Source organism: Tursiops truncatus, chromosome 1 (assembly GCF_011762595.2).
Source record: "Tursiops truncatus isolate mTurTru1 chromosome 1, mTurTru1.mat.Y, whole genome shotgun sequence".
NCBI classification, from domain to species: domain Eukaryota; kingdom Metazoa; phylum Chordata; class Mammalia; order Artiodactyla; family Delphinidae; genus Tursiops; species Tursiops truncatus.
The window spans coordinates 159065975-159087059 of NC_047034.1; the positions used below are offsets into that span (position 1 = coordinate 159065975).

At 55.8% G+C, this 21085-nt stretch overlaps 1 protein-coding gene across 6 annotated transcripts; it reads right to left on the reverse strand.

Annotated features, from left to right (window-relative positions):
- Positions 1-1410: 1410 nt before the first annotated feature.
- Positions 1411-11463, reverse strand: TINAGL1 (tubulointerstitial nephritis antigen like 1). 6 transcript variants are annotated; one of them, XM_073793032.1, is made up of 13 exons: positions 11274-11451; positions 10436-10747; positions 9439-9502; positions 5634-5726; positions 5302-5416; positions 4509-4607; positions 3894-4017; positions 3655-3805; positions 3337-3526; positions 3181-3226; positions 2784-2907; positions 1992-2037; positions 1595-1885 (listed from the first exon to the last, which is right to left on the reverse strand). In XM_073793032.1, exons 2-13 carry the CDS (start codon positions 10737-10739, stop codon positions 1745-1747), a joined length of 1497 nt encoding a protein of 498 aa, XP_073649133.1. In that variant the 5' UTR covers positions 10740-10747; positions 11274-11451; the 3' UTR covers positions 1595-1744. The 6 variants fall into 6 exon arrangements, with proteins under 6 accessions (XP_073649129.1, XP_073649144.1, XP_073649138.1 ...); XM_073793028.1 differs by lacking the exon at positions 1992-2037 and having other exon boundaries at positions 1411-1885; positions 11274-11463; XM_073793043.1 differs by lacking the exons at positions 1992-2037; positions 10436-10747 and adding an exon at positions 8428-8560 and having other exon boundaries at positions 1411-1885; positions 11274-11462.
- Between the last annotated feature and the right edge of the window lie 9622 nt (positions 11464-21085).

Consider the following 21085-nt stretch of genomic DNA (forward strand, 5'->3'; position numbering starts at 1 on the left):
ACCCCTGCTCAGGACTCCCCTCCCTTCGTTGTCCCCAGGGCCCCGGGCCAGCCTTGGCTCCTTGGGGACAGGCGGGCCAGCCAGGGGAGCCGGCTCGGGACGTCCTAGCAAACAGGAAATGAAACAAAGGCAGCGGCTTATCGGTCACCCCGCATTCCTTTCAGGTGATGCCCAAGCAGCCCGGGCGACAAGGCTGGCCCTGAGGGGCTGCCTGCCAGGGGACAGACCTCCCTGCTGCCTCTGCTCAGCGACTCTGGCTCCCCTGCCTTCCTGTTCAGCTGGGGGTGGGGGCAAGGAGGATTCCTGCCATGGGAGGCCCCATCACCAGGCACAGCCTCAGTGCCTAGAGGGGTGGGCTGAGGAGGGAGTCTTGAGAAGGGAATGGGGGGGAAGAACGGGTTATATTCATTCAACCATTCCACAAACAGTAACACCACCTTATCCAGTGTACAGGTGTGGGTACCAGGACTCATCAATGAACCAGACCCAGTCGCTGCCCTCCAGGAACTTCCAGCATAAGAAGGATACGTGAAATACTGGTGAAAGGGCAAGATGCAGATGAGCTCAGGGAGGGGGTGTCTAAGCCATGCTAAGTTGGGTTGCGGTGGTTTGGGGACTCATGGGTCCCTTGCACGGCACCTGGCACATCAGTTACTCTCCACCAGTACTGTCTGATTGAAGAAACCCTGGAGTTGGCTTTGAAACAGCAGTGGGACAGGGGAGGGGGTGGAACGGAAGGGCATCTGGACTGAGAGCGGCATGTGCAAATGCCCAGTGGTCTGCGTGTGTACTGGACATTAGCGAGCAGTGAGGACTCTGGAGTCGCCTGGGCACTGGGTGAAGAAGCTGGTGAGGAGGCTGGTGGGGTGGGTCCTGATGGCCTTGAATGCCGGGCGGAGGCCTGGACTTAATTCTCCAGGCACTGGGAGCATGGGGAGGTGGGGGAGGGAGAGGGCTCAGAGAGGCAGGCCCAGCCTGGCCTAGGGGTAGGGGAAGCAGGGGGGGTCCCCTTTGCCTGGGTGGCTTGGAGAGGCTGATCTGCAGAGACAGAGGCTCCAGCTTCTGTGGGGCTGTGCCCCCCTTGCCTGCTGGGCACTGGCACCAGTTCTGCTGATTGGTGGGTTGGATTCCCCCGCCTCAGGCGGCGCTGACTCAGCGTCTGAGAAGTGGTTCCCACGGGCCCACGACTCTCTAGGGGCCAAAAGCCATGCCATCCATGCCCCACCTCCAAGTGGGTCAGTGTCCAGGGCCACTGACAATTAGGGCTGAACTGAGGCTAAGATTTCTGGTCCACCCCACCCTCCACCCCCGCCAACCAGCATGGCCTTAGGCAGTCCTTTCTGCTGTCTAACCATATGCCACCCAAACTCTGGCCTTGGTCTCCACGTCCAGAAGTTCCAAGATACATAGTTATCAATACTTTGTTTTTATTTTAAAACAGTGAGAAGAAAAATAAATATCTTTGAGAAATAGGAGTACAAGGGTGGGGTGGAGTGGTGGGGCCGGAGAAGGGGGTGTCCTAGCTTCGGTGGTCTTGCTCCTTCCCGGCCAGGCCCTACCCGGCCCCCGCTGGGAGGTCTGGGGGCTCCGCCAGCCTCGCCTGTCCGAGGCTCCCAAGTCGGGCGCTGCGTCAGCGGAACCCTCGCGCGCGAGGATTAGGACCCTGGGGCCCGGAGCTCCGTCGGGCGGGCGGGTGGGGGCTGCTGCCCCACAGAGGGCTCTTCCCGGCGTGGTGCCCGCGGCCTCAGTGGTGACCCATGTCCTCCATTCCCACGCGGCCCCAGACGCCCAGCACGAAGCTCTCGATGTCGCACTCGTTGGCGCCGCGCACGATGCGGAAGTGGCCCCTCTCTCCCCAGGCTGGGCCCCACGAGTTGGCCGCCGTCTGGGAATGAGAAGGAGCCGTGAGGAGGGGAATTGGAGTGGGGGAAGAGGACAGGAGGCCGGGGGAAGGTGACAGCGGCCGCAGGGCACGCGGCGCAGGGACTCACCCAGTACTTGAGCGTCCTTCCGTCGGGCAGCGTCTCCTCCCCCCACCTGCGGGGCAGAGCCGGAGGGGGAAGGGCGCTGATTCACCTGCTTTCAGGAGCTCCCGCCCCGCGGCCTTCCCTGCCCAGGCCCCTGTTGCCATTGGTGACTTGGGTGCACCCTCAGGACTCTCTGTCCCTCTCTGCACCTCCCTCAATCTCCACATCTCTAATTCCATGCACCTGTGCCCGGTGTGGGGACGGTCCCAAAAGGACAGCTGGAGGGGGAAGCAGAAAAGGAGGGAAACTGGGCCTCCACCCTCCAGGGATCCACATCCCAGCGACCAGTTCTCTGGGACCTCATACATCTGCCTGCCCTCCCTCCTCACCTGGTGGGGGATGGGGGGCAGGGGGCGGTGTGTATGTGCAAAGTACATTTCATTGGTCGGACTATTGAAATCAGTGACCCTAGCATTGCCTCTTATATCAGCTGGGGAAACTGAGGGCTGGGGGAGTGAGTCAGGCAGAGCTGGGACAGGTGCTGAGCTGGGGAGAGGTTGAGCAACTCTTGAATCCTTGTCTGTATTTCATTTGGAGTTAGTCTTCCCAGTGTGTAAGGAAGGAAGAGTTCTAGAACACCCTAAAAGGCCCCTAACTCTCGGTGTGACCCAGGGCAAGCACCTGCTCTTTTTGAGTCTCGGTTTCCTCCCCTATGAAATGGAGCTTTGCAGAGAGGTGGTAAGGACTCAAGGCAGACTCAGAGGCCCCAGTGCAAGCCCTGCTGCCCCCAACCCCCCTGCCCACCAAGCCCCTCACCCTGTGATCTTGACCGAATGGGTCCCATGATGGCGGTATTGCTCCGGCCTCCCAAGGCTCACTGGTGTATGGCTGTAGATGCCGCTCTGGTACAGGAAGAAGTCCTCATGCACCTCCATGAGGGCTGTGGGCAGAGGTCAAAATGGGGCTGGCTCAGCCCATCAGCACAGGCACTGATACCCAAGCCTGGAGATGCATGCCCAGGCCCCGGGGCCTCTGGTACCAAGACTCTAAGTGCCCCCTCCAGGTGCTGCTCCTGGGGAAGGGACATGGTTTTTCCCGCTCCTGGCCCCCATGGACTTGCTGCTCAATGCTGCACGGACCACCTGTGCCTCTGTGCCCAGTGTCAAGCAGGCACAAGCTTCTGGAATCAGGGGGCAGGATGAGGGGCATTTACCTTGGACAGGGCCATTCTCCATCAGCTCCTTCATGATCTCCTTCTCCTGGAGGGTGAGGGGGTGGGGAGGAGAGTATCCATCAGGCGCGAGGCTCAAGCCTTCGGCCAACCTTCCAGCTCTCCTGCCTTTGCCCCCTCACCCAAGTGCAGACTTACGTTGGCGCCGAGGCGGTAGGCAGGAGTGACCTGGTAGATGTCATTGGCATGGACATAGCTATTGGGGCAGCGGGCGGTGGCCTGCCGTTTGCCCCGACCCATGGCCCGACTGTGCATCATGCAGCGGGGTGCGGAGCCAGCCTCGTCCCACCCATGGCCCGAGAACGGGTAGCAGTGGTCAGACACAACCCTGCAGGGGCAGCAGGAGGGAGCGGGGACAGAGTGGGCATGGGGCAGCCTGGCCCAGGCCCTTCCTGCAGGCTTTCCCTTCCTAAGACCCCCACCTCATGCCCTCTTCCCTACCCCCTTGCTGCTCACCCTCGACGGCGCAGGAACCACCAGGCACCGTCAAGTCGCCCACCGCGGCAACCCTGCTGGTTGTGCGTGTCACAAGACAGCAGGTTCTGGGGTGACAGGACAGGTGTCATGTGCCCCAGAGAATGGATTGAGACTCGATCAGAGGCCACGGCTGGTGGGAGGGGAGGTAGAGGGGCTGTCAGGGGGCTCAGGCCTTTGCCCTCCTTTCCCACCTGGCCAGCCCCTGCTCTTGAACATACCTGCCGTGGAGAAGGCCCAGGAGCCTGCACAGTTGCCCTGGTCAAGAGGGTCGTGGATCAGGTTGGGCCACTTCTCAGAGGCCTCGAAGGCTCTGGGCAGCACCTCCCCTGGGCCCAGCACTGTCTGCAAGGAAAAGGTCACTCTGTCTGCCTCCTGCCTCTGCCCCAGACTTCCCCTCAGGGGCCCTAGGCATTGGAGGTCTCCCAAGAGTCCAGGGCCTCGGTGCTTTGTGACCACCTAAAGGGGTGGGATAGGGAGGGTGGGAGGGAGACGCCAGGGGGAAGAGATATGGGGATGTGTGTATATGCATAGCTGACTCACTTTGTTATACAGCAGAAACTAACACACCGCTGTAAAACAATTATACTCCAATAAAGATGTTAAAAAAAAAAGTCCAGGGCCTTCTGCAGTTTAATCTTGAGCCCTCTGTTGCTGAGAGAGTGCAGCAACCTCCACGGTGACCCAAAGGAAGACCCAGGCACCATTTAGTGCCTCTCTAGTGTCAGGTGGGGGGTGACTAGTCCTGTTTTACAGGTGAGGCAATTGAAGCCAGGAATAGGGAAGCGGTCGGGCCACTTTCCATCCTCAACCCCGGCCTCTTTCCTCCTCTGTACCTTCTGATCTGGTACATCCGTCTTCCCACCAGGACCTTGGGCTTCAGATCCCAAAGGGCAGGGGAGGGAAGAAGCAGTAAGGTCCCGTGACTGGGCAGGCTGCCAAGGCAAACAGCAGGAGGCAGAAAATAGCCGGAGGCCCAGGGGAGTAAGGGCAGGGGCAGGGTCTGGTCACCTCAGCCTTGAGCTGAGCTCCCTCTGCAGGGAGGGCCGCTCTGGCCAGTCACTGCCTCCTCCCTGCCGGCCACTGATGGAAGGAGCCTCCGGCATGTGTCCCGCTCAAGCCCCCTTCCTCGCCCTTTGACTGTTCTGGGTCTGGTTCTCATTTCTCCCTCTGGAGGGTCCCACTGGTGGGAAGGGTGAAATCCCCTCCTCCCTGGGGGTTCTGCTGAGATGGCGTTTCCGAGAATTGCTGCTCTCTGGCCAAAGCTGGAGGAGTGTCTGTCCCTCCCTTCCCAAAATACCAAGGTGACCTCCTGGCCCTTAGGGCCCTAACCCAGCCATACTGGGACCAATGACATTTTTCCCAAGCCGGAGAGGCCAGAGAAGCTAGGGAGGGTCAGACGCTGGGACCACAAAACTCAGAATCTGAGCATCAGTTCTTGCAGTGCAGCATATCTTGTTATAGGCAGAAACCTAAGGCCCAGAGAAGGGGAGTCCCTTGTCCAGGGATACACAGCCTATTGGCGGGGGACAGGCCTAGGCCCCTGGAGAAGCAGGGCACAGGGTGCCAGGGTCCCTGGGGTGGTAGGCCAAGAGGAGATGGCAGGATTGTGGGCAGGGATGGACTTACATGAATCTCATTCATATTGGTGACGGAGGAAGACGGGCGGATGGTGCCCAGGCGGTAGCGAATGCCCTCATCCAGGGTCATGCCCCAGAAGGCACTGTGGTTCCCAGCCCGCCACCTGAAAGAGAGGGGATGGAGGTCACAGACCGGCCAAGGCTGGGGGTCCTGGAGGTATGCGCACATGGGTGGGAGAGATGCCTACCAGCTAAATGTACACATGAATAAGATCTGAGTGTGGGTGTGCCTGGCAGGACATGCATCTCGGGCAGAACATACGTGTGTATGTGTGTGCACGTGCATATGTGCCCACTCGGGGCATTTTTAGGGCCTCTCACCCATAGTTGCCTTGGTTGATGGCCTTGATCATGTTTTCGTCCACCAGGCATGGCTCCTGGTCACACTCCCACTGCCCTTTCTCCTGGCAGGTGCTGGAAGAACAGGAGGAAAGGAAGAGGTGAGGTGGTGCTGGGCATCCTTGGAAGGGAGGAGGCCTCAGAGGTCAACATGGGCCTGAAATTCTGCATCAGCACCTATGAGAGGACCGCCAGATGATCCCATCCAGCCTGGTGGCTTTAAATGTCAATTTCAAATTTATGATTCACAAGTTTATATCTGCTTCTCAGATCTCTCCCTAAACTCCAGATTCAAGGATCTTACTGCTATACCACATCACCTCCTGGGTGTCTAACAGGTCACACTCACCACATCCCAAAGCAAATTCCTGTTCTCCCCCTACCCCCAGGCCTGCGCCTGCCACAGTCCTCGAAAATGGCACTCCGTCCTCTCCTGGAGTGCAGGCCAAAAGCCTGGGAGGCACCCTGGACCCTCTCTCACTTGCTAACCCGATTCATTGGCAAACTGTGTTGACTCTACCTTAAAAACACATCCAGAATCCAAACTATGTCTCATTCTTTTCCGTAGCCACCATGGTCCAATCACCTTTCAGTTGGATTCTGCTGTAGCCTCCTCACTGTTCTCCTCGATTCTGCCCTGTGCCCCCCTCCCCCGCTTCGGTATATTTTTAACACAGCTGCCCAAGCGATCCTGTTAAACCCAAATCATATCATGCCATTCCCCTGCCCAAAACCTGCCACTGGCTTCACATCAAGAATAAGAGCCAAAGTCCTTCCAGCGCCAACAAGGCCCTGCACGATCTGTCCTCCTGTCCCCTCTCTGACCCCCTCGTCCCCGTCCTGGTTCCTGAGGTCCCAGCCAGGCTGGTCCTGACTGTTGACACCAGCCGTGCTCCTGCCCCCGGGCCTTTGCACGGTTCTTCCTCCAACATCCTCATGGCCCCTCTCACTTCTTCTAAGTCCTTATTCAAATGTCACCTTCTCAGGGCGGCCTGCCCTGGCCACCCTAACTCAGCATCCTCCACCCTTCCTACCCTGCTTCCCTGTTTTCTTTTCTCCTCAGCCTGTCATCACTATCTGACGTATTATATCTTCAGTTATTTATATTGTCTATACCTGTTTCTTCACAGAATCTAAGGTCCTTGAGGGCAGGTACTGTTTGATACCTTCAGTGCCTAAAAGCAAAACCTAGCACATAGTAGCCACCCAATAGATATTTGTGGAATGAACGAATGAATGAATGGGGCAGTACAGTGAAGTGATTAAGAGATGGATTCTGAATTGAATCCAGGGTTCAGAGTCTAGCTGACTAGTCATGTGACCTTAGGTAAGTTATTTTAAACTCTCCCTCAATGTTGTCTGTAAAATGAGGATAATAATAGTACCACCTTCCAGGGATTAAAAGGCAAGCTTGCAAAGTACTCAGCCCAGGGCCTGGACCATGTGATGTGCTCAAGAATTGTTATCTTCCGTGATTGTTCTCATTACAGGAACCCCAACTCCCCACCCCCTTGAGTTTCAGACTCATATCCAGCTGGCCTCCTGACAGCTCCTCTGGGTGTGTGAAAGGCATCTCAGAATGGCCAAACTATCTTCCCCCAAACCTGTTCCTCCCTTAACATCCTCAACTCAGAAAACGGCACCTTACCTACCCAACTGTTCAAGCCAGAACTCCATGTGGTCCGTGGTGTCTCCCCTACCGCCTGCCCCTCACCCAGACCTACCTACCACCAGCCTGCCCTATGAGCCGGTCATGAAAGACTCCGAATCCACCTGCCTCTCACCCCTCCACCACCACCACCCTACTCTGGCCCCTTATCCCCTCTCACCTGGACCCCCCCCCCCCCCCCCCCCCCCCCCCCCCCCCCGGCAGTGGCTTCCTAACCAGGCTCCCTGCTTCATTGTGATTCCCTCCGCCCAATACACACACCCCTCTCTTAAAGCCAGAGAGATCTTTGAACAACACAAATCAGACTGTGTGCTCCCCAAATGGCTGTGCACGACACTTAGAGCAAAATGCAAAATGCTTGGCACAGCTCATGAGACCCACGGGACGCGGCCTGCCCCTCCTCGGGGCCTCTCTCCCCATTTCACAGCTCCAGCTGCAATGAGCTCGGTCCCACCTCCTGGCCGTTCCACAAGCCATTTCCCCCCATGTTCCCTCCTTCTGGGCCTGGGCCACTCATGCTCTCATCTCCCTGGTATCTGCATAAATATCCCTTCCTGAGTAGCCTTCCCTCGCCCCCACCCCACTCTAAACTAGGGTCCCCCAATAACCTCTTTTCCCCCCATCACACCTGTAGGGTTGTAATGACAGGTTTATTATTTGTGTCACCATTAGACTAGAGGCACCAGTGCAGGGACGAGGACTGTCTGCCGCATTCTGGCTGCATCTCCTTGGCCCAGCACAGCACCTGGCACATAGTAGGTCTCTAACAGGTGTCGACTGAACAGTTGGATTCTATGAGTTCTATAGTGCTTTTACAAGCTCCTAACTCTGCTATGACAAGATGCTAAACTGCATCCTTTCAAGCCCGCCCAAGGCTCCCGCCTCCCTTGTTGCCTTTTAAGGAGCCTCAAGGGGACGAGGACCCAGTATGGCTGGGATCTCCAGCCCCAGGAGCTGCGGGGGCACTTTCAGGGAGGCTTTCGTCCTTCCCTTCCCCCTCTGACTCTCGAAAGCATCCTCGAGGGCTCACAGAGCCTGGGAGGCCCACAGACACCGTCCCACACCCTCCCTCATGTGTCAAGTGCAGGGAACGCAGCCAGAACTGGCCTGGGAGGGCAGTGGCTTGGTCAGTCCTTTCCTGCCACCTCCCTCTTTGCCCCCCAGGGCTGTCCAAGCAGGTCTAGGCAGGACTGGTGGCAGCAGGTCCCAGCATTCCAGAGGGGGCCCGGGTGGCCAGGCCCTAGGGAAGGGACCGAGAGAGAGTGTTAACCCCTCAATGTCCAGAGGCATCCTATCAGTAACAGCAGAATCATGCAAGCATGCTCCACCTTTTGAAACACACACACAGGTCACACACGCTCAAAGCATGCACACACACACATGCTCTGTCACCCAGACACACGCTAAAATGCACGAGTCCCCACTCTCACTGTGACCCAGGCACCCCTCACGCCAGTGAGGCAATGGAAACAGCTTATGCGTAATGCATTCCAAAAAGTTTCCTCCTCCCTGGGGCCCTCTCAGTCCCAGGGCATGGGGTGGAGTGGGTGCAGGGCCTCCTCCTCTAAGTCTTAGGGTCCCCATTATTTCCATTAAGGCATTCAAGGCTTCGCACCTCCCATCTCAGGCCTCAGATTAGGGTAGGGGGGCACCCCAACCCCTTCGTCCTCCTACTGGGAATGGTGGGGAGGGTTGGGGGAGGAGGAGGGGCCACATTCCAGGGAAGGCCCTGCTACAGTCTGGCTGGCTGCCAGCTCAGCCATCCCTGACCCTCATCCGGTCCAGGGCAACGGATGCTGCAGTCGGAGGTTTCCTTCCTGGCGCCCCCTTCTTGGACTCTCCCGTGACAGGGAGAAAGGTTGGGAGGGGCGGTAGCCTAGCCCCAGGCAGGAGGGGCTGCACTTGGAGCTGGGCATCCGTGGTTGACTGCTCCTGGGGACTGCTGCTGGAATGCTGGTACAGAAGTTGACATGGTCCGTGTAAAAATTCCCATGTTACAGGTGAGGAAACTGAGGCTCAGAAAAGGGAAAGGCCTTGCCCCCAGCAAGTGAGTGACAGGGATAGGGTTTGAATCAAGTCTGTTCCACAAAGCCCACAAGGCAAGCCCCCAACACTCACCAACGGTTACAGTTGTCCCAGTAGGTTCCCAGGACTGGATAGATGCGACCCCTGTGCATGCATCCTGGTGGGAGGAAAGTCAGACAGAGACGTGGAGCCAAGACCAGAGACGACGGGTTGAGATGGCCAGGTCCTCAGAGGTCAGGTGTCCCGAACCCTCCCAAACGCACACACGCACACACACCCGCCCTCACTGCAACTAAAGCCAAGCTATAACTTAAGACATCTCCTACAGGGTCACACACCAACTGCTACTTGGGAAGTTCTTCAGTGACTCTGACCCGGATCCCTCTTGCTTCTCTTGGATGCCCTCCACAACATTCCTTAGATCCTATGCCATTTAAATGAGTAGGGGTTTGGAGATGGGGAGTGGGAGGGGTATGGGGAAGCCAAAGCCCAGAGAAGGTAAGTGACTCCCCTAAGATGACACAGCACTTTGGGGTGACAACCCAGGTGTGCAGTCTCACACCCGCAGCGCCATGGAATTGTGGGAAAGAATTCAAGTGACTCTCCTCTTACATAAGGGCGAGTGGATGGTGGTGAGAGCTGAGAGCAGGAACAGACTTAACCCACCTCCCAGGTATGACCAGCCATCTCAGGGGTAGAGGATCCTGAGCAAAGGCAGAGGAATTGTTAAGATGACGCTGACCAACCCCTGTGTGCTTTATCAGTCTGAGGGTGAGTCAGCAGGTGTGGCCAGCACCTTCTAAGTCCAGAATATGGAGACAGGCAGGACTGGGAGAAAGGGCAGGAGGCTGCCCTTCTCCTGGGCCAACTTAAAATCCCACAGACCGAGGCTCTTCTTTTTCCATCTTACTGGAGAGATTCAAGTTAGACCAGAGTGGGGACTTCCCGGAAGCGCAGAGAGAGGGGCAGGGTCTGTTTCCCAGATTCTACAAAGCCTCCCCCTGGAAATGTCAATGCATCAGCCTTGCTCCTGAGCCTGGCTGAGTTTGGGCTTGACAAAGCGACCCACCCCTGGCCGTCTGGTGCCCACCTTGGATGGGGGGAAAGGGGGGTGGCACGCCGAGGCAGAAGTCCCAGAAGTCAGGGCAGCAGTCGGAGACGGTGCGGTTGCAGAAGAGGTCACAGTAACAGGTAGCACCCAGGTAGGGCAGGGCGCAGTCATCGGCGCGGCCGCGGCAGCACAGGTCCTGCTCCTGGCAGTACCGGCCACCCGCATCCCGGATGCCCCGCAGGTGGAGAGCCGGTGCTAGCTCCCGGCGCCCACGACCCCGCTGGGCACCCAGGGCCAACTCGCCAGCCAGCAGCAGCAGCAGCCCCAGTGGACATCGCCACATGGTGCCTCCTGGGCCCAGGGAGGGCAGAATTCAGGGGTCAGAAGTGGTGGGCAACAGAGATTCCCTGGCACCCCAGGGACTGATCTCCCAGCTTCCTGGGGCTGTGAGTCCAAGGGGTTCCAGCAGGGACCCTGATTCCTGTGTCCCCAAGCAGGACAGGGGCGAGAAGCCACAGTTTACGTGCCCTGGCTTACCGGGGGAAGGGGCTTAGGCAAGAAATGGAGCCCCTCCCTGACCTGCGGGGGCACCTTCAAGGACAGGAGGTGGGGATGGTGGCATCCTTGGTGCTCCCCACTCAACACCCATGCTTCGCACCCGGGCTCTCCTCCTGTTCTGGATCCCTGTGCTTCCCTCAGCCTCCGTCCTTGATGGGGGTCCCTGACTTTGTGCCCTCACGTGTCCCTCTCTCTGTGCCCCTCTGCCCCCCTCCACTCTCCCTCTCTGTCACCTGTCTTGGTCCCTCCACCTGGCCCCTCATGCTCTCTGTTCCTTCTGTCTACACCGTCTCCCCTCTGAGCAGGGGAGCGTCCCTACCTGGTGAGGGGTGTGGGCTGAGCCCGGCTGCCCTACTCGCCTCCGCCTTCCCGCTCCTGCGACCGCCGGACACTCAAAGTCAAGTGAGGAACGCGGGGCGGGATTGCTCTTTGTACCGCCCCGCCCTGCGCGCCGCCCCGGCCCCGGCGGCGGGAGGGAGGGGCCCCGGCTCTTTTGCACCTGGAATAGGCCCGCCGTAACTCCGAAACTGGGACTAGTGAGAGGGACCGTGAGCACGTGACTGACCTTGTTGGGTCTCCGGTGGAAGCCGTTCCCTTAGGGGCGGAACTCCAACCGAAGCAGGAACAACTGTGGTGTGACACTGGAAAGAACTGCCCAGTGGGCTTCGCCGTGGGGCTGAGGGGCTCGCCCGGACAAGGGAAGATAGGGGGCAGCAGAGCTCCGAGTTTGGGACCTAAGTTTGGGAAATGATGGGGAGAGTGTGGGCGGCAAAAATCTCTAAGCGCCCCGTGACCCCTCAGTAATAAAGACAGCCATGCACACCGCTCTTCACAGTGCCCCCCCCCGCCCCCCCGGGCTTGGAGCCGCCCCAAGCCGCCTCCGTTCCCAGGAATGACTGGAATCTGGAGGAGGATGATTTAGGACCCTTGGGCTGCTCATCCTCCCGAGGGGGCGGGGTGGGTGTGGGGTGGGAGCTGCCTCCCTGCCCTGAGACCCCTCTTTGCGTCCGCCCTCCCCACTCAGTTCCGGCACCTCGCCAAACACTGCTGCCTCTATCAACCCCTCCAGGGGGCATCGTGCTCGGCACCTGTCCCCCATCCAGGGTCCAAAGGAAGAGCCCTGCCAGCTGGCGCCCCCTGCAGAGCCCCCCCTTCCTGCCCTGGTTATAAACCCTGCCTTTGCCCAGGCTGGCCTGGGCCCCAAACAATGGGGCTTCTGTCCCGCCAGGCCTGCCCATCACCTCTTACCTCCCCATCGCGCAGTCCCCTCTCTTTCAACAGTTTGGGTCCGGGCCAGAGGATTCTAACCGCGGGAGGATGAAAGAGACTCCACCTGGACCGATCCCCCCATCCCTGGCCTGAGCCTCACAGCTGCCTCTAGGTGAGGGAAGCTTCAAGTATGGGGATTCCCTTTGCCCTCTCTCTGACCTCCCTGCACCCCTCCCCCAGCCTTGGGGCATCCTCAGCTGGCCAGCCCCAGGGGGAGGGGAGGGACCAGGACAATGGGCATCTGTGACTGCGTTGACTGGGTTACCCCCTGCCAGGGGGTACTGGGCAGGGAGTCAACGAGGGAATCCTGCCCTGGGTGCATGTGCGGAGGATGGAGGAGTAATGTCCTGGAGCCCCAGTGTTGGCGGGAACACTCACAGGAGCTGGCCATCTGCTCCCTGCGGGGACCCTGGAGGACAGAACCTAGATGAGACACTTGAGGCTGAGAAGGACAGAGCTGCCCAAGGGCACACAGCCAGGATGCAGGCTCCCTACCTACCACCACTCCACTCCTTTCCCCCATCACCCTTAGTCACCCACTGCAGGTCTCAACACCCTCCTGGTCGGGAAGGCCCTTTCCATGTCTAACCTCCATTCATCTTACTGCAAGGTGGGCCCCTCATATTGGGAAGGAGATGGAGGCTGCCTTCAGAAGAGTTCATGCCCAGAGAACCCACTTTCATGAGTCAGTTTCAGTGTGGTTCTGCGGCTTGGGGCTGGCCCAGGGGCATCTGGCCTGTTCTTTGCCCCAAACCACCCCCTGTAGGCCACCCATGTTGTCAGTGTCGTACGTGTATCTGGGTCTGTGAGGTGATTCTGCTGGAGTGTGTCTGAGTCTGCTTCTCTCTCTGTTACCTGTCTTACGTGCCTGCACATCTGTCTGGATGTTGCCTCTGTGTGGTCATGGGTTTGTCTGTCATGCCCATCAGTGTGCTGTTTGCCTGTATTTGTGTGCTCGTTGGCTTGTGTGTCGCTCTGTATAGCTGTGTGACTGTCCCTGTCTGTGTCTGCCTAGCTACTCGGTGTCTGTCTTGCTAGGAGTCTGTGCGTCTGTGTAGGTGCCTGTTCGTGTCTGTTCACGGGTTTTAGCTATCTGCCTGTCCTTGCCTGCCTGTCTGTCCATGCAAAGGAGACAGGAACACAGAGTAGGGAAAGAGAGCAGAGCCAAAAGCATGGCTCCGAGGTCCCTCGTCATTACTGAGCTTGGCACTGAGCCCGCCCCAGTGGAATCTTGTGACTCACTGGCTTGCTTGGCCAAAGAGGAAAGGAAAAGGGCAGGGCTTTGGGGGAGGGGCTGGAAACCCACTTTCCTTTTCCATGGCCCCTCTCCTTCCTGGTGACTCACTCTCTGTCTTTATTCTTGTCCAAGGGCCTAGGGCAGAGCAACAGGTGAGGAGATAGCAGCAGGCCTTACCCTCTGAGCCGTTTGGCTTCCTTGGGAGGCAGGTGGCCTGGGGCTCCAAAGTGACTCTGACCTCCCTCACTTGTGACCCTGGGTAGACACTGCCTCTCTCTGGGCCTTGGTTTCCCATCTGTACTCAGATGCTCCCTAGAGGCCCTTTGATGCTCTTTTCTTTCTACAAAAGGGAGGCGAAGCTAAAAAGAGGCAGTGACATGCCCAAGGTTGCACAGCAGAACAGAGACCTGGGCCTCCTCTCCTCTCCCCAGGAGTCCAGTGCTACCCCTCCCCCACCTCCCCCTTCCCCAGTTGCTCTGGGTGCTCAGAATGGACCACTCTCCTCTGGAGGCTGAGCAGGGCCTCCTGGGAAGACAAAGACCCATTGTACTGTGCTCAACCCAGGTCTGTGGCCGACTACCCACCACCTGAGGCATGGGGGCTCAGATGTTTGGGTCCCAGTCGGCACCACAGCTAGGGCTGGGGGTCCCTTGTGGGCCCCTGTGGTCAGCTGGACACATCCAGAGCTTGGAGCAGTGATACCTGGAGCTGAGTCTGAGATCCAGGCCAGGCCTAATGTTTTCCGTGTTGGGCCCTGTCGTGACATGTCGGGCTTCCTGGGGCCTGTTGGACTGTTGTTATCAAAGCACTGCCCGCAGGGCTGTGTGGCAAAATGCGGCGCTGCCGTAGCATGCTGGAGCTTGTGGGAGATGAGATTCGGGGCCATGTGGAAGTCTGTTGTACTGAGCCGTGGAATGCTTTCCTGTTTGATTTTTCTTATTTATTCCACAAGTATTTATTGAGCACTTACTATGTGCCAGGCTCTGTGCTAGATGCTGAGTGTTATGAAGCCGTGCACATGGCGTGGGAACCTGGAGTGATGTGATGGTCAAGGGGGTCTCAGAGAGGAGATGGCATTTGAGCTGAGGCTGAAGGATGAGAAGGAGGCAGCCCTTCCTAGAGGATGTTCCAGGAAGCCGGGCCAGCATGAGCAAGAGGCCGGGCACAAATCGGTCTGTTTGAGACACAGAAGGAAACCCAGAGTGGCCACTCTACAGTGAACGAGGTGGGCAGAGGAGCAACTTGAGGCTGGGAGGTAGGCTGCGTGGCCCATCACGCAGGACCCTCAGGCTGTAATTAGGAGCTTGAATTGTCTTCTGAGCACTAAAGAGATTTCAACGTGGCAGTGAAATAATCTGATTCACACGTGCAAAAACCCACTCTGCCTGCTCCGTAGAGACCAGATGACTACAGTGTAAGAGTGGAATCAGGCGGCCCAGGTAGAAGGTGATGGTGTGACCCAGGCTAGAGATGCTGAGGCCTGAACGAGGCTGGGGGCTGTGGAGATCATGAGAAGCAGGCTTGTTGGGGACCTACTGTGGACTTGCTGGAGGGTCAGAGGTGATGGGTGAGAGAGGGGAGGAATTGAGGAGGACTTCCGGTTTTCTACCTGGTGGGTTGAGGATGGTCCCAAATTCTCTGCTGTTCCCCTTCCTGGAGTCTGGGCAGGCTTGGGGACCAGCTGGATGCACAGAGACTGTGTGACCTAGGCTGGTTTCGGGCTCAGACTGGAAAAGCGGGAGGACAGAGCCTGGGGACACTCCTATATCAGGAGCTGGGCAGAGAGGAGGAGAGGGTACAGTAGACTGAGCAGGATTGGCCAGGGAGGAAGGGGGAGCCCAGGTGAGAGAGCTGTCAGGAAGCCAGGGGAAGAGAGTGCTTCAAGACCTAGGAGGGGAGCTGCCTGTGTGGAATGCTGCGGAAAGGTCGAGAGAGCTGAGGACAGAGATGTGTCCACTAGATGTGGCAGCAAGCACCTCGGGGCAGCCTTGACGGAGCAGTCTTAGTGGAAGAATGAGGATGGAAGCTGAATGGCAGGGGTGGGACTGCAAATGGGAGCCGATGAACCAGAGAGAACAACCACTGGCAACTTTTTAGAACGTTTTAATGCAAAGGGAAGCTGAGAAATGGGGCTTTGGTTGGAAGGAAATAAGGAGGGTGAAGGGAGAGTTTTGTCCAAATATGGATACTATAACATCGTATCTCTATGCTGATGGTAAGGAGCTGGGGAGGAACTGATGATACAGAGAGAGGGGATTTCCCAAGATCAAAATCCTTGCTAAAGTAAGAGGGAGGGGACCCGGAGCACAGGAGGAGAGAGCTGGCGTTTGACGGGAGCAGGGACAATCATCTGAGAGGCAGAAGAGGAGGTGGATTTGTAGAATCAGCCGTGCAAAGCTGAGGGACCTCCTCTGATGGTTTCTATTTTGCCAATGGAGTGGAAGCAAGTTGCAGCCAAAGTGAGACAGGAAAAGAGGAGGGGACGGAGGATCAAGGATTAGATGTGAAACAGTTATCACAGTCAAGCCCACTAAAGAAACAGAGTAGGATTTCCGGCAGTGCGGAGTGACCATTCGAAGTTGCTGACCATGAATTTGGAATGACCCTGGCCGGCCAGTCTGTTTGCGCGTGTGTTTTCTGCCATCTACGGCAAGTACCAAACGTGGGCCTTTTCCCAGGTAATCCTATGAAATCAGGGCAGATGGGAAAGTCAAGACTCAGAAAGACTTTCTGGCTTGCCCAAGGTCACACAGCTGGTAGGGGCAGAGCAGGACCTTGAGCCCACTCCCTGAAGCCTCTGCACATGCCAAAACTGTCCAAGGACTAAGTTGACTCTCACAGCCGGTAGTGTACATGGTCGTCAGCTATGGGTGCAAGTGGGGAAATGCAGAAAAGAGAAACAGAGCTTTCCTTTTTCTGTTATATTTCTGTTTATTGGTGCTGGGGCCAGTTGAGTACAAAGCGGCCCGAGTGCTGCTTCCTTGCAAGGTCTATTTGGTGAGTAACGACACCATTTCTTCACCTCTATCTTTATCTAAATGACTAGCTTCTTTCAACCCTGGGCCAGGAGTGTGGAGATTTTTGGGGGAGATTAATGGCTCCCCCTCATCTCTTAATTATCTGCCCTCCTTCGATTCAGCATTACTTTCACTAAAGAGAGCTCCCCAGGGAACAGTAAGCTTGGTGTTATCATCAGCAAACATCTTAGAAAGTGGGTTCTGTCTTCCGGTGCCTATTTACAGAAACATTTCCACACCTTGCTTGGTGTTTCCAGGAATTCCTGATTTTCCCGGCCGGGAATATTAATAAATGGGTCTTGAAAAGTACAAGAGGTTCTTCCGTGGCTGCAAGCACATTGAACACTTTTGCCTTTTAATCCCTAAGCAGAAAGTAATAAAGCCCTAAAGGTTGGGTAAAAACCCAATCTGATAGAAAGAGTCACTTTTAAGTGCTAGGTTCTCAGGGGGAAATGCTGTGATGTGACCCTAGTTGGTTGTAATAGGTTGAATGGAGCCCCCCCAAAAGATATGTCCAAGTCCTAATTCCTAAAACCTGTGGCTGTAACCTTATTTGGAAACAGAGTCTTTGCAGATAAAGATCTTGAGATGAGATCATCCTGAATATCTGGGGTGGGGGTGGGTTGGAGGTGTGCTCAATCCACTGACAAATGTCCTTATAAGAGACACACAGAGGAAGAGGAGGAAGCCATGTGACCATGGATGCAGAGATTGGAGTGATGCGGCCACAAGCCAAGGAACACGTGGAGCCACCAAAAGCTGGAGGAGGCAAGAAGCAGATTCTCCCCTTGAGCCTCCAGAGAGAGAATGGCCCTGCTGACACCTTGGTTTTGAACTTCTGGCCTCCAGACCGTGAGAAAATACATTTCCTTTTTTTTTTGCGGTACGCGGGCCTCTCACTGTTGTGGCCTCTCCTGTTGTGGAGCACAGGCTCCGGACGCGCAGGCTCAGCGGCCACGGCTCACGGGCCCAGCCGCTCCGCGGCATGTGGGATCTTCCCGGTCCGGGGCACGAACCCGTGTCCCCTGCATCGGTAGGCGGACTCTCAACCACTGCGCCACCAGGGAAGCCCCACGTTTCCATTTTAAGCAGTCAAATCTGTGGCCGTTTGTTCCAGCAGCCCCAAGAAACTAATATAGTGGTCTTCCCCTTCTAGGCTCTGTGAGGTCTGAGATCTGTGGGTCAATCAGAATGGGCCAAATTCAAGTCTGTTTGCAGACAGAACCAGCACCAAGCAGCTCGTACTGGCAAAAGCAGAACAAACGGGCTCAGACAGAATTGACTTATCAAGAAGTGGTTCAAAGACTCATCGGCAGTGACAGAGCCTAACATCAAGGTCCAGAGCACAGACTTGGCAGCCAGATGGAGTAGGTTCAAATCCCGGCTCCACTTCTCAGGGACCAGGAATCCCGGGGCAGTTTTCTGAAGCTCTCTGTGCCTCAGTTTATCCACGTGTAAAATGAAGACACTAAAGCAGTCCCCACCTGCAGGGTAGTCGCAAGAATTATATGACTTAGCGTAAAGCCCTTGGAACTGACCGTGCCGACATATCACAGGTGCAATATGAGTGTCTGCTATTATTACAATAACCCAAATCACAACAGCCACAAATGAGCTCAGAATAGTCAAATAGATGCAGATGTGCTTACGCCTACACACAGTGAGTCAAACCAGTTAAAACTAGCTGAAACTAAAAAAAAAAAAACTAGCTGAAACTAATGTAAACCTGCTCAAACCTCTTGGGTCAACCTTACAAAACCCAGATTAAGGCGGTCAAATAGGATTAGAGCAGGTCTAGAATCTGTACATGCGTTTGCACATGCGAAGGGTCTCTGTTCTCTGTGTGTGTCAGTTTGGACGGTAACAAACAGCCCCACACATCTCCCAGGGCTGAGAGTGATGCATAGGCAGAGGCCATGGAAGTAAGTCCACATCTAAGAGAGACCAAGACGTATTTCCCTGTCCGAAGCACAACGAACATCTGCTGAAAGAAACACTCAAATTACTTATCCCAGGTCAAGCCTCAAATGTTCGGAAACAACCTCACGTTAATTAGACAGAAGATGGGATATCTTGACCCAGGATCCCTAAGAATCTCCTGAAACTCAGGGGCAAAAAGTATAGTCAGAGTCCATGGAGATCTAGAAGGTTGTCAGAACCCAAGGCCACTCTCTCTTTGGCCCAGGGAGGGGAGGCAACTCCCTCAAGGCCAGTAGCTCAGTGAGCAGTAGGATGAGGGACGGGAGACCCTCGGGAGGTTGGGAGTCTCAGGTGAGAGATCAAAAGTTAGAGGCCTTTGTGGGGCAGCTCACTCCAGTGGTCACAGGCGCTCCCCTGGCCCTTTACTGGCTCCATGCCTCCCCAGGGGTGCTCTCTCCAGGGCATTTGTGGCACTCTGTGTCTCCTGCTGGAGGGGACAGATGCTGGGGAGGGGCTGGGGGAGACACCTGGCTGGGGCTCAGGGCCTGCAGGGGAGCTGGAGCCTCTAAACTCAAGGCTGGGTGGGCAGCAGCCCTTCTGTAGTAACAATCAGAAGCTGGGGAGATAAGGAGAGGTCCAGGGGAGAGTCTCTATGTGATGACATAGCTGCTCGGGCACAGATGAGCTTGGGCAGAGAGAGGTCAAGGGCCTGGGTGGGAGTCAGAGGCCTTCAGTCCCTGTCCTGGCTCTGCCTCGGACATGCTGTGTGACACTGAACAAGTCGTCGCTCCGTCTGGGCCTCACTGACCCATATCTGAAATGAGAGCTCTCCATGGTCACTGAAGGCCCCAAACTCATACACAAGACTGAGAGCTCATTCAGTCCAAACTTCTCATTTGCAACCGAAGGAATGGAGACTAGACAGAGGGGGGAGTTGGGCCATGGTCACATAGTGAGTGAGAGGGAAATGGAGGAAACTGTCATTTGTGGTCCACCTACTACGTGCTCAATAAACTCCCTCCACGAGGACTGCCCTTGCTTCCATCCCAGCCAGCACAAATGCCAGGAGCACCTTCTACAGGGGGGTCACTTGACACGGATTATCTCATTTAATCCACCAACAATCCTCAGAGGTATTATCATCCCCATTTCACAGATGGGAAAACTGAGTTCCAGAGACATGACGCGCTCAGACACAGCTATTTGAATCGTCTCTCCAGTTCCCCTAGGGCAGAAGGGAGAATGAGAATGGAATGCCAGAGGTCAAGGGTGCCATGCCCCAGGATCAACTTCTGGGGGAAAAACAAGGGAGCAGGCTCAGGCCCAGAAAGAATCTAGGGAGGTAGCACCCATTGACTCATTTTTTTTTTTTGCGGTACGCGGGCCTCTCACCGCTGTGGCCTCTCCCGTTGTGGAGCACAGGCTCTGGACTCACAGGCTCAGTGGCCATGGCTCACGGGCCCAGCCGCTCCGCGGCATGTGGGATCTTCCCGGACCGGGACACGAACCCGCGTCCCCTGCATCGGCAGGCGGACTCTCAACCACTGCGCCACCAGGGAAGCCCCCATTGACTCATTTTATTTTTATTTTTTTTGGCTGCATCACCCATCTTGTGGGATCTTAGTTCCCCAACCAGGGATTGAACCTGGGCCCTCGGCAGTGAGAGTGTGGAGTCCTAAGCACTGGGCAGCCAGGGAATTCCCCCATTGACTCATTTTTTTTTTTTTTAAACAATTAGTTTAATTTGATTTTTCATTAATTAATACATTCTCATTGTTCCAAAAAAATGTATAAAAAGCATACAATAAAAAGTCTCACTCGGATGCAAGTGCCTCATTTGCCCTATTCTGACTCCTTGTCCCCACTGCCTACAGGTCACCAGTTTTTATTAGTATCTGAGGTTGTCTTGCAGAGTTGCTTTATGCCCGTACAAAAATGAATAAATGTTCATAACGCCCTTTTTACATAATATGTAACAAACTATATATACTGTGCCGTACCTTTTCCCACTAGCCACACATCTTAGAGATTTTCATCAGCCAATAGAGCTTCTTGTTCTTTTATATCACTGCCTAATATTCTATTGTAGACTGAAATGATTCATTGAACCAATTCCCTATTGATGGACATTTGAGTCCTTTCTAGTTTTTCTTGTTCTTTTTGGTGTTACGATAATGCTGCAATAGATAATCACGTACATACTTTGTTTAATACATGTTAAAGGTATACTCGCAGAATTAATCCCCAGCAGTGGATGGCTGGGTTGAAGGTACTGTGTTTGTTTTCTGTGGCTGCATAACAGTATCACAAACTCAGCAGCTTAAAATAACACCCTGAGAGTCTATAGGTCAGTCCTGCATGGTGTAGCTGGGTTCTCTGCTCAGGATGGAATCAAGGTGTTGGTGAGGCTTAGTCCTCATCTGGAGCGCCAGGGGGAAAATCGATTTCCAAGCTCACTCCTGTTGTTGGTAGAAATGGCTTCCTTGTGGTCTCTGGTTTCTTGCTGGCGATCAGCTGAGGGCCTCCCTCAGCTTCTGGAGGACACCTACATACTCTACCATGTGGCTTCCTCCAAACGGCACAATGAATCCTTCTCATGCTTCAAATCTCTGACTTATCCTGAGACCAGCTGGAGAAAATTCTCTGTATTTAACGGGCTCAGCTGATCAGGTCCAGCCCCCTCAGGGT

Coding starts and splice junctions, on each gene's coding strand:
- TINAGL1 (XM_073793028.1), bottom strand. CDS start 10,739: ATGTGGCGATGTCCACTGGGGCTGCTGCTGCTGCTGGCTGGCGAGTTG. Junction 5,727..9,438: donor TGGGACAACTGTAACCGTTG/GTGAGTGTTGGG, acceptor CTGTTCTTCCAG/CACCTGCCAGGAGAAAGGGC. Junction 5,417..5,633: donor ATCAACCAAGGCAACTATGG/GTGAGAGGCCCT, acceptor CCTCTCTTTCAG/GTGGCGGGCTGGGAACCACA.